Here is a 13096-nt window from a genome sequence, read left to right on the forward strand (position 1 = left end):
ACCGCCCTACCTCCTTCCCCTCCCCACAGCACCTGTATACATGTTTGTACAGATTCATTACTCTATGTTACTTGTACATAGTTACTATTTATTTTGTCAATGATGTGCTTCTAGCTTTACTTCTATTTATTCTGATGACTTGACACCTGACCACATGTTTTGTTTTGTTGTTTGTCTCCCCCTTCTAGACTGTGAGCCCGTTGTTGGGTAGGGACCGTCTCTATACGTTGCCAATTTGTATTTCCCAAGTGCTTAGTACAGTGCACTGCACACAGCGCTCAATGAATATGATTGAATGAATTAATTAATGAATATTTTTATGACTACAGTAATAATAACTGTGGTATTTGTTAAGTGTTTACAATGTGCCAAGCACTGCAGTAAGCATTGTGGTAGATACAAGATAATAAGGCCAGACATAGTCTTTGTCCCACATGGGGCTCACAGGATTAGGTTGGGGGAGAATGGGTATTTAATCCCCATTTTATGGATGAGGAAAGAGGAGGCACAGAGAAGTTAAGTGACTTCCTTGAGGGCACACAGCAGACAAGGGGGAGAGTCAGTATTAGAACTCAGGTCCTCTGACTCTGAGGTCATGCTGCTTTGCCATTAAACTAGAGTTAAGACTATTGACTACACCAAATTCAACATCCCCCAAGGCACATATGGAAGTATTCACTCTAGCCACCGATGGATAAGACTGCACAAACCCCGCATTGAGCTCTACCTCCAAAAGGGCAAGAAAAAATACCAGAATTTAATTAGTAATGGAGAACAACATTGGTAATAGAGAGGTGGTACAAAAGACTCTTTTGAAAACAAGGGCAGGCATCAGTGCAGCCAAGGACAATCTTTCTGTGCATGCATGCACATGCATGCATACACACACACACACACACACACACACACACACGCACACACTTAGTGGGGAGTGGATTATCAATTGCACATCAATCTTTTCAACATGGAAAGGATCTTCACTTTTCAATACAGTCATCTTCTGATTAAAAGGTCAGAGATATACTTATGGAGCAAGAGGGCAGCTTTTTAAGGTATTTGTTTAGCGCTTACTCTGGGTCAAACACTGTCCTAAGCACGGAGGTAGGTATGCATTAATTAGGTCAGACACGGTTCCTGTCCCTCACCAGGCTCAGAGTCTAAGTAGGATGAAGAACAGGTATTTAATCCTTATTTTACAGTTGAGGCAGCTTGTAAAATTACCTACACCTACTTCAACCTTTTCAAGTCTTTAAATATTTACCCAGTATAAATGGAGAGCTACACATGTGTTCTTACTAAACAAGTCTTTAAAGTGGACACAAAACCTTTAGCCAAGAAAATGGCCAAAAGCCATCCTCGTATTCAGTGTGTGTGCAGTCATCTGTTGAATAAAATGGCTTGAGCTGCAAGCTTCTCATGCAGCTAAGTCAGACTCGGAGAAACCATCTACTCAATCTAAACAAAGGTGTAATTATGCTAATTCTGCTGTTTTGTTTCCCTGGCCAGGAGTTGTGGCTGGAAAAGTGCCTTGTTGAACACGGGCTGATTTCTCATCCAGCAGGGCAGTTGCATTTGGTTGCCCAGCTGGATTCTTCCAGCCATAGGCAACAGCAAACTCGGGAGGATGCTGTGGCTATCTGCTAATTTTTGATAAGCAGCAAAGTAATTCTTTATTTAGGATTATTTGCCTATATTTACAAGATATTCCAGGCTGAATATCCCAGATTGGGCACTCTGCATGCTCCAGGCAGGACTTTTCTGTTTGCACTAATAGTCACAAACAGAAAACAGGTAAATCTCAAAGAGAAGAAAGCACCATGAGGCAGTTCAACCAGGAGCACTGCCAGGCAAATCACAGCAATTAATGGAAAGTGGATGAAATATGGACCAGGAGGTACTTGAGATACATCAAAGTGAAAATGAGATTGAACCAAAACCTAGTAGAAACTTTGAAAGAGGACAACAGGCTGAGTTTAAGGAGATATGCTGATAGGAATGGTAGAGGAACAAAGTAGTATTTTGAGCCCTATTCTGACCAGAATTTAGCATTCTATTTAGCTATTCCATTATCTGAATTCTGTAAGACCATTATCTCGCAATACTCTTCAACCACGTTACACAATAGCTCTGGAAGGCAAATTCACTAGGCAGCCAGAAACCTCATGCCCAGAACCAAGATTGCTCTGTTATTGGTCTTTTAATCAATTCATTAAACTAGTGTGTGGGGAAAATTGGTTCCATTCCCTGCAATGCCAACTTTTGGGATACTATTAATATGTTACGTAAAATACTATTTATCATGTCACTTGTATGATTAGAGGGGAAAAGAATCATCTCAGAAAAGGTTTTTTAATTTCTAGCCCGAGTAGTAAGAAATATTTGTGAATTTGTACTACAGCAAGGCACATTTCAAAGGTATCCTCAGGTGACTAGACCTTGCTTTAATTTTATGACCGTGAGAAACTGTAGGACTTTTTTTAGATCACATGACTACCTTTGTTATATGATGAATAGACATTTTAAATGACTATCTATACACATAAGACTGCACTATACTACTACTACACTATATATATATATACATATATATATACATTCTAATGACTCCATTTAGTCTATAGTTCTACATATATAGAACTATATACATATTTCACACCTTTTTTCCTTTGGAAAGAAAAAGGAACATTTTCCTTCAGAGTGACTAGAGTCACTGACAGCTTTCAATAAATGCATTCATTTCAAGAGAAATGGCTGGAAATCAGTTCACTCTTATAAAGAGGAAAGGACCTTTATTCCCTATCTCTGACAGAAATAATCTCTCCTGACAACTATAATATGACTTTCACTCTATCTGGACTCTTCACTAGAAAAAGTATCTTCATCACAAAATCTAGTAAAAATGTCTTTGAAACAAAAAAGCCCAAGTTTCTAAGTTGTTGTTAGAGAGCTAAGTTAAAGGAATAAAAGCTGAATCAAAGATGTTACATATACCGCACTGCTGTGTTTTAATGGCCCACAATGAGTTCAAATGTGTTTTCCTCAATTAGAAAAAATGCTGAACTATATATTTAGAAACAAATATCTGTCTTTTTAGTATGCAATTAGATTAATTTATTCAGATTAATAGTCAAATGGAGAGACTAGATGCCTTTTAAAATATTAAACTGGGGTTGTTCAACCCAGAAAAGATAAATTTATGATGGCCTCTGATTAAATACAGAATTTCAAGGGCCTTATGGTGGCAAGAAATTAATGAAGGTCAATCAAGCAGTAGTACTTAACTGACCATCTACTGTGTGCAAAGTACTTTATTTCTTATTTGGAAGAGAAGTAAAAGATACAATCCCTGTCTTCAGTAATAATGGAATTTATTAAGAGCATAATAATAATAATAATGATGGCATTTATTAAGCACTTACTATGTGCAAAGCACTTTTCTAAGCGCTGGCACTGTTCTGTGCATGTGTAGGAAGCTTGTCACCGAGGACCTCACCAATTCCTCCAGAAAAACTTAACAAGATTCTTTGAATCCCTGTGTGATAGTCAATGAGTCAATGGCATTTATTGAGCACTTACTAGGTGCAAAGCTCTGTATTAAGTGCTTGGGAGGGTACAATACAACAGAGTTGGTAGACACGGTCCTTGCTCACAACGAGCTTATAGTGATTCATTCATTCAATCGTACTTATTTAATGCTTACTGTGTGCAGAGCACTATACTAAGCACTTGGGAAGTACAAATCGGCAACATATAGAGACGGTCCCTACCCAACAACGGGCTCACAGTCTAGAAAGGGGAGTTCGCCTCATGCTACGATGCCAGATTTCTTCACTGAATATGCTTCTTGTAGTAAGAGCTCTTTCAGTTTCATCTGCCAACAAAATCTTTCTCCAGATACTTTCTATCCCACTGACAGCAAAGCAGTAGTCGGTATAAGCACCAATCTGTGCCCCTCTGTATTCCCGAACCCCTTCACACTGAACCACATATATCTCAATCCCTAACTCATATCTGTACTTCACTGCTCTTAGACCAACCCCATCTTTTATGATTAACCTAAATCCCTGCTGCTGTCTTAAGTTGGACCATTCAGTCAGTTGCTAAATGCCTTGGATGCCCACTGGGTTCCTATGCTGGGCACTGGGACCAGGACCAACATAAAGTCACTAGAGGATGACTCGGAGGTTCTGGTTAATGAGATTGACTACACATTGTTCCTTGCTCAGTGGAAGAAAAAAGGACAGCCTCACCTGGCATCAATTAGCCCTGTCCACTTTGTTTGGTGCTCCCTTTTAAACATTGTGACAAGGCAGATAATGCAAATGGACAGTAGTTCTTCCCTGATTTAATTAATTTAATTTAATGACGGCATTTATTAAGCACTTCCTATGTGCAAAGCACTGTTCTAAGTGCTGGGGAGGTTACAAGGTGATCAGGTTGTCCCATGGGGGGCTCATAGTCTTAACCCCCAAATAGTAGCGATAGGACAGTCAGCAGAAGACCTTGAAGAACAAATGGGAAATGCATTGAATTGCTTTGATTATTTTAAGATGGGTTCTTTTTTACCTCCCAAACACCAGGAGACTCCCTAAGAGATTGAGCTCCAGGGAAAATCAAAACATAACAGTATCAACTAGAACCCTAAAATAACCAGTGGGCTCCCCCAGCCATTTCTTATTAAAATTTTTAGTCTTGAAAGTGTTTGGTGGAGTTTCCCATGGAGAACGACAGCCTGGCCGAGCCTCGTTCAGTCACGACGATTCTGGGACAGAGAGCCTCACAAGAAAGGCCAGAAAAGTAAAGCAAATATATGTTGAAGTAGTAGGATGAAGAAAGACCAGGGAAATAAGAAAGAAACCTTCCCATTCCAGTGGCAAATGGTATGGAAGACTGCTTGACAGAAAATGAATAAACCAGGAATTCTTCCTCACATAAATACATGTATTGTTCTAAGGAAGAACAGACTCCATAAATTATGGAATCTGATCAGAAAAATTCATTACATTTACAAGAACTCTTCAATGTATAAAGATTTCAAATACAACAATGCAGTAATATGCGTGTCAGCAAGAAAATTAAACACTGCGTTTTTGAATTCGTAACTGAAAACATAGGGCAATATTGTCTCCAGCACATTCACTGCATACTTCATGGGTAACAAAGATAGCTAGAAAAAAATAGTCACCTAAACTCTGGATTTTAGGAGTGATAAATATTTGGTATACCATTCCACATCCTAATTCTTCTTTCCAGCAGATTATCAGTAAACTAAACCACAAAAGCTATTAGTGGTTGGGAGGATAGGCCAAAAACTGCAGCACAGTTAATAACAACCAAAGAAAGGTCATCAGGTGAAGATGACTCATATTTCAACATCCCAAGATCCCAAAGTTACTTCCTATTAAGGAAAGCAGAGCAACTAACTGTTGCTCCTATCTCCACTTACTTTTTACAGATTCGATTAACATTCACAATGCAATACATTTCTTGTTGTGAGTGCCTGAAGACAGAACAATTCATGGAATTATGTTTATTCAAATCCATCTTTTGTCTTTGCCTAATATAATTTGTTAGGCTCTTGAAAATATTCTCTGCAAATCAAGGCAAAAGTACCACAGGATGATATGGATTTTAGCAGTTTCATGAGGTGTAGCCAATCTGGTAATGGAAATCCCAGTTCAGGCTACAAAAAAGGAGAGACTCACATTGATGCTGCCAAAGCTCTTTCTCTTAAAGCTAAGAGCTTTCCTTAGATTCTGCTACCGTTGTATGAGCTTTGGTTGTGGATGCTAGGAGACAGAAAATGTAGCAAGACACAGCCTAGGAAAGCTTTACACCAGATACTATCTTGAAGGAAGGGTTGGACACACTCATGTCACAATCCAAATCCCTCAATATTAACTGAAAGGCAAAATGATTGGGTGTTGGTGGGATTCATCTTTCAGGACCTTGGAATCCCCTCAATAGGATAAGCTTTCTCTCAATGAATGTCTCATTTCCTGCTCTCAAAATTAGACTATTCTATCATTGTTTCAGCGCAGTTTTTTATGGTATTTCTTAAGTGCTTATTTTGTGCAGGCACTGTATAAGCGCTGGTGTAGATATAAGCTAATCAGGTTGGATACAGTCCCCATCCCACATGGGGCTCACAGTTTTAATCCAGATTTTACAGATGACATAACTGAGGCACCGAGAAGTTAAGTGATTTGCCTGAGGTCACACAGCAAACAAATGGAAGAGCCAGTACTAGAACCCAGGTCCTTCTAACTCCCAGGCCCAAATGATTAGTTGGTTCTGATCAGACCCATAAACAAAGAGGAGTCCAATGTTGAAAATGATGATTCTTATAAAAAGAATTTTGAGTCCATTTATTTTCAAAACCTCACTAAAAATTAAAGTCCAATGGTCAGTGAGGACTTCAGAGGATTCTTATTGTTCACCCATTTGTACTACTGACTCTTATTAAAGTGATTTCTTTTTACCTTTGCTCTCTTACCTCTGAAGAGGTAAGTTCAGATTCTAATGATCATAATCAATTCACATGTTTAATATCCACAATATTTCAGAGAGAGAAAACAATCACATTTGGAAGCCCTGCCTCATATGCAAGAAGGGCGTACAACAAAAAGGAAGCTAAAGTCTAAATCTAGTTAACAGTTGTATTGTAAGGTAAATTCTAATAAAGCCCCCACAAGTTCATTTTGGGAGATGCACATTATAAGTGAAGTTACAGTACAAAATAAGTTTAGCCCTTGTTACTCACAGATGTGCACAGATACAAAATCATGCCTGCATTTTCGAGGTGGGAAGGTGAGGGATTAAGCCCTCATGTCAATTTTCAGTTTCTCGCATTCTGTGCTGCAAGTTAAACAAAGCAGCAGATTCTCAATCTTCCTACTCTCGCTGCAATTGTGACCAGTTCATTTTTGCTTCCCGGAGGGGAAGTGAAATGAGATTTAATCCTTTAGCTAAAGAAAACTACCAGAGAGGCAAGGGAAAAGGAAGAGAGTTTAAATTTAACCACTGCACATGTCAGGCTGGGCAGACCTGATCAACAAAGTAAATTCCTTCCCCTATCCTCATACATCATCTATGTGAATTTTCTCTGAAGTCCCTCTTGTTTTAGATTAGCTTTCTACTGCTCAAATTGAATCTATCTAGTTTTGGACTCGTCAATGTTAGGCAAAAATAAATCACCATCTCGGATAGGAAATACCTTTTTAAAATATCTAGACATTTCTAACCTTATGTACCTTACTGATCTCTGGATGTTCAAGCTACTACTCTACCTGAAAATGCAGATCATCTCACCTTCCAGATAATTTACGATTGGTAAACAACTTCCAGGACATTGGTCGGGTTGGTCTGGCCAAAATATTTTAGCATCGTTTTCATCAGATAGGAGTGTCATGCTTATGGAATTTTTCTTTTCATGAGCTTTCTACCATTTCAAACTGAGATGCTGAAGTTTCCCCTTTCTGCTGCTGAGTTAATGTTCAAATAAATGTGCTTTACAGAAATAGATTCTGTTTTTTATTGCTGAGATGTTCATGTCAGGCCTCTAAGACTACACACCCATTTATCAAAAACTCACAAAGAAACAAACCAAAGAATGAAAATGCCAGAAGAAATGAAATGTCAAGATGTAGAGAACTTCAGGAATTCTCATTAGTTGGAAAACATGCAAGTATAAAAATAGCACATGCAAGTGTCACCCATTGTAGTTTAAAAGAACTCTGGAAGGTAATGAAATGTCAGTAAAGAAACTGTACTTTATACTGCATCACATGATATTAGCAGGCTGGAAACTGATATTATTTCCCAGTCCTACAAAATGCTCTTCTGAGTCACTCTTTGGGGCAAATAGACAATTATGTTTTCCTTTTTAATTAACGTGTGTCCTTTCCAACAGACACAGTGAATAAGTTTCTTCTTTTTTTCAGTATTGCTTAGACTCTAGATTCAATTACTGTGGAAATGAATCCAGAAGCATGGTTTTAGGCATACTGTTTAAACTGTAACTACAAAGTCACCCTACTAATTCTGTAAATTTCTGAAATGTCATGTCTTTGAAGATTGGCTATGTGCAAGTGCTTTAAGAAATGTGGTTATGGTTACTAATATGTTTCAGCAGATTGTATAATCACCTAACAGTTACCAATTGGAAGAAATGAATTCACTCTGGGTATTCAAAACCACCTACATGCCCGGTGCTTATACTTTTCAACTTTTAAAGCACATGTTTGATTGCATCAAATCTGAAAGACACCTCCCCTTAATAGGAATAGAAATGAAGCTAGCAACAGCAACAAAAACAAATCAGGGCCAGATTTTCTCCTAGCAACTACTGTACTCAAGAGGAATTCCTGAAATGGTTTGGCTTTTCCTGTCACAAGTATCCCATGCATTTGAAACAAAGGAAAAACGACAACAAACACATAGATGATACCTTCTCATACAATCCAGTGCCCGGATAAAGAAGTCCTTGTGCAGCTGATGCTCATCTCTCAAGATCGAGCACTGTTCAAGCGTCACTGACATGGATGTTCTGTCTTTGGCACTTTTGCAACAGGTAAAACGAATTCCATTCAGCTTGCGACAGATCTACAATACACATGGACAAGAACTATTTTTCTGTTGTCAGGGTCACTTGTCTGCAAACCAAAGGGCTTGAACATTGGAGCAAATGCAGTCTGCAGAAATACCTACTTTTGGGGTTGAACTGAACGAAGCTTTAATCTATCAAGCCCACGAGACTTTTAGTTCTAACACAAGCCCAAGGACATGACTCTGTGCAGCAAATAATGGATCTAGTCAGCGGTTAAATTATATTCTCTTCCTCCTGGTATAAGTTCACAATCCAATAAATGCAAAAATTTGGTCCATAAATAATGGCTCAATAAATACTGATGATGTTGACGATGACAATGGTGTGCTTGTACATGAATCTCTAGCTGCTTTTGAAGATTATGATGACTTTGTCATATGGCGGGAAGCCACTGCAATGGTTGGGGGCAGGGGTGGGGATCAGAGAAGAGTCATATAGGGTTGGGATCCAGAGAGACGGAGACAAGGGGAGTAGAGGTAAGATGGTCAATGAGACACCGGCCATGAGGAGCCTGGCTCCACTGGCTTTCCCATGGTTTCCCATCACCAGCTCTTTCCCTGGCCTCTGCTGCATCTCGCCCAAGCTCCTCCAGTACAACTCTTTTTTAAGCTCTTAGGAAGGACGGATATTAGCAATCAATCAATCCATCAATCATATTTACTGAGCACTTGCTCTGTGCAGAGAACCATACTAAGCACTTGGGAGAGTAGAGTACAACAATAAAACAGAGTTGGAAGACACTTTCCCTGACCACAATGAGTTGTGATAGATTACTAATACATGAGCAGGAGAGCCAATAACTAACCATCATGAGGCTGCGTTATTAGAGTTGGTTCCTGGGTAAAGGTTTGGGCAGCATGAGCTAATGGGGAGAAATTAGCAGAAGGTCAGGAGATACAGATTCTAGTTCTGGATCCATCCCTGAAAATCTGTGAGGCTTGGGCAGGAGCCTGCAACTTAACTCCCCTGAGCTTCAGACACCTGTCAGAAAGAAGGGGGAGGAAAATCCCTTGGCCTGACCCATAAACAGGAAGGCCAAGGAGAAAATGAAGCAGTTCTTTGGAAATAAAAATGCTTGGTTATTGTCAGGAACTGTTATTATGTTTCTGGGTCATTCTAGAAGAATAAATCTTCCCTCTCTTGACCATTCTTTAGGGACTGGAGAACTCTGATGGCCAGGATCCTAGTGTATATGTGGAGGGGCAGGGAGTGGGACGAGTGGTGGTGGTGTTTTCCTACACTATTTTCAATTTCAATACAAATGAGCTACTGTGTTACAGTCTTAAAAGGAAAAACAACCCTGGTCTACCTTACCAAGATTCAGTGACACTTTACATCTTGAGAGACTCTCTTCAAAATAAAAAGAATTCTAGGGAGAAACCAATTTAAAAAACTATATTCAATGCAGCATAATGTTAAAATAGCCCCAGCTCAGTGGTGTATCTAGTAGAACTAGAAACCATTGTTCCTTTTAATGTAATTCCTCCAAGAAGTGGAGGAAGGCACACGAGGAGAGTAAGCCTGCTTCTTTTTCACTCAACTGTATTTATTGAGCGCTTACTGTGTGCAGAGCACTGTACTAAGCACTTGGAAGAGTACAATATAACCATAAACAGACACATTCCCTGCCCACAGTGTGTTCTTTCTAAATTATTTTACTGAGTACCTATGCTGGACTCTTCCGACCAAGTTTCCGTGCTTTTGACATAGAGCTCAATAGTGTAGGCTCGAAGATTCATTAACTTGAACTTCAAATTGCATTAGCAATACTGTATATCTAACCACAAAATGGGATTCACTTTAAACTCTCTAGGGAAGCAAGCTATGGGTCATCAATAATAAGATGCTTAAAGGGAGTTCTGGAGCGTCGAATAAACCAGGGCACCGTGATGTACAGTCTAATCTAGGGGTGGTGGAACCTGACCAGAAGGTGAGAGGGCAGGGATATTTCTCTCCTGCAGGGAAGGAAATTGGATATGATGTGAAGATAGGGAGGCTTCAAACAGTAATGGCACTAAACAACCCTGACTTGAATTGGGTTCACACCACACTGCGGAGCGTGGAGTCTGTTTTAAATATGCCCATCTTTCATTTTCAAAAGGGCCTTACTGTTGGGGATTATTCCCTCAGCATCCCAGGGAAATAAGTCGGAAACACGTTCGTGGATTTGCTCATAAGGAAACTTCAGTAGGGGTTGTGGGATAATTTGCCAAAGGTTGTGCAATCTGCCTGCTGGAAGAAGTCATGGAGGGGGTTTGAACATCATTGGAGGGGAGATGGGCATTGCCACTGTTGGAAGATGGCCTTTTGGAGGACCAGATTATTTTTTTATACAGTTGGATGAAAAACATCCAGAGAAGCAGCTTGGCTTAGTGGAAAGAGCATGGGCTTGGGAGTCAGAAGTCATGAGTTCTAATCCTGGCTCTGCCACTTGTCAGTTGTGTGGCTTTGGGCAAGACACTTAACTTTTCTATGCCTCAGTTACCTCATATGTCAAATGGGGATGAAGACTGTGAGTCCCACGTGGGACAACCTGATTACCTTGTGTCTACCCCAGTGCCTAGAACAGTGTTTGGCACATAGTAAGTGCTTAACAAATACCACCATTATTATTAAAAGTACTACTTGGGACAACCAGAGCAAAAACGGAGACTTTCACAGGAAGCCAAGAGATGGCAAGAACTGAAGGGCCCCAAGCAAACAAAGAGCAGACGATGAGCTGATGTTTGTTCTTCATGTGGTGGGGACACTTAGGAGGAATAGAAATATTTATCAATACTTATGTACACCCTAATTATCAAACTTATGCCATCACCTGCCTTGTCCCCTACTCCCTTTTCTAGAGTCACAGAGGGTTGTAGCAATGTTCACATTTTCTTCACAAGCTCTGGGCATTTTAGATAAGGGCCACAACTTAAACAAGTTTTACAGTTCTAAACAATGAGTAACTGGCCATTTGGATGGTGAGAAACAGATAAATCCAGGAAATCTTGTGGAGGAAAACAAATTGGTTGACAAATTTGAAAATGTCAATCAACCAACAATCAATCAGCAGCATTTATTAGGCATGTATTGTGTGCAGAGCACTGTACTAAGCACTTTGGCACAGTACAGCACAACAGAGTCAGTAGATACATTCCTTGCCCACGGTGAGCTTATGGTCACATTTCCAGGGTGAACTACTCAAAGTCTCCCATCTCTCCAACTTCCTCCTACCCATCCACACTTGGATCTGTCTCAGACACCTCTCAAGAGCTCGCCTTCCTACTTATCTGCTGTGTGACCTTGGGCAAGTCACTTCACTTCTCTGGGTCTCAGTTACCTCCTCTTTAAATGGGGATTGAGACTGTGAGCCCCACCTGGGGTAGGGACTGTGCCCAACACAATTTGCTTGTATCCTGCCCAGCGCTTAGAACAGTGTCTGGCACAGAGTAAGCACTTAAATACCATGATTATTATTACTTTCCAAATTTAACCCCTCCACCTGTGCCTCTGACTGTCCTCCCTTTATAAAATACGTGCACCCACTCTTCTGTCATCCCTGACTGCCATCTTCAACTGTTAATCTGATGAACAGTGAATTGGAGTGTTCAATAAATATAATTGACTGGTTGATTGACAGAAGGAGGTTGAAGGAGAGGAAGTGAAGGCAGTGGGTGTGTATAAGTCTGAGGATTTGAACCAGCCCAACTCTCGGGTCCCCTTCTTTCTCCTCTTTTGACTCTGTAAGCAGCATCTTCAGTGGCTTTCTGCACCCAGATTTACTGTTTTGGGCCACTCTTGATATCTACACCTACCCACTTTCCCACTACTTTAGCAGGATCTGGTGGGGAGAAAGTGAATGCCTGTGTGTGTTTGCGTGTGTGTATGTATGTGTGTGCATGTGTGTGTGTGTGTGCGCATATGGTTTGATAGCCACCTGGAGAATTACCAAGTGAAAAAAGTTGAGAACACCTATTCCTATATTTTGTTGGGCCTCTGTCTGTTTCAAGAACACAGACCAATAAAATTAAGAAATTGATGTGAAATGCAAGACCACTTACCGTGGCAGCCAGCCACATGATCTCGACATTCTTTCTTTTTTTGGCCTGGACATTTTGATGGAGATTTTCTAGTAATCCTTTTAAGTCATTCTGCTCTTGGAAATGGGGTAGGCCTGAAAAGAACAAAAAAAAATCGTTAATGATTCAACTGGCTTTGGGGTCTCACACAGTAAAGGCAATTTGTTTGACTTCAATAGTCTCTTTAGTTGTCCATGCCCTTCTCTGCCTAAAGAAAGTGGAGCCATACAGAGAAGTAGCGTGGCTTAGTGGGTGGAGTATTGTCCTGGGAGTCCAAAGGTGCTGGCTTCTAACTCTGGCTCCACCATGTGTCGGCTGTGTGACCTTGGGCAAGTCTCTCAACTTCTCTGGGCCTCAGTTACCTCATCTGTATAATGGAGATTTAAGAGCGTGAGCCACATGTGGGGCAAGGACTGACAACCTGTTT

General features: G+C 40.3%; 1 protein-coding gene across 2 annotated transcripts in view; it reads right to left on the bottom strand.

Annotated features, from left to right (window-relative positions):
• The window catches only part of INPP4B (inositol polyphosphate-4-phosphatase type II B), a 514133-nt gene that overhangs the window by 32663 nt on the left and 468374 nt on the right, over positions 1-13096 (bottom strand). For both annotated transcript variants that reach the window (XM_038755090.1, XM_038755091.1), the window contains 2 exons: positions 12652-12764; positions 8450-8604 (listed from right to left, as the gene is read on the bottom strand). In XM_038755090.1, coding sequence (XP_038611018.1) covers positions 8450-8604; positions 12652-12764 — 268 coding nt within the window. The remainder of the gene's footprint in view (positions 1-8449; positions 8605-12651; positions 12765-13096) is intronic.

This window comes from Tachyglossus aculeatus, chromosome 12 (assembly GCF_015852505.1).
Source record: "Tachyglossus aculeatus isolate mTacAcu1 chromosome 12, mTacAcu1.pri, whole genome shotgun sequence".
In the NCBI taxonomy this organism is placed as follows: Eukaryota; Metazoa; Chordata; class Mammalia; order Monotremata; family Tachyglossidae; genus Tachyglossus; species Tachyglossus aculeatus.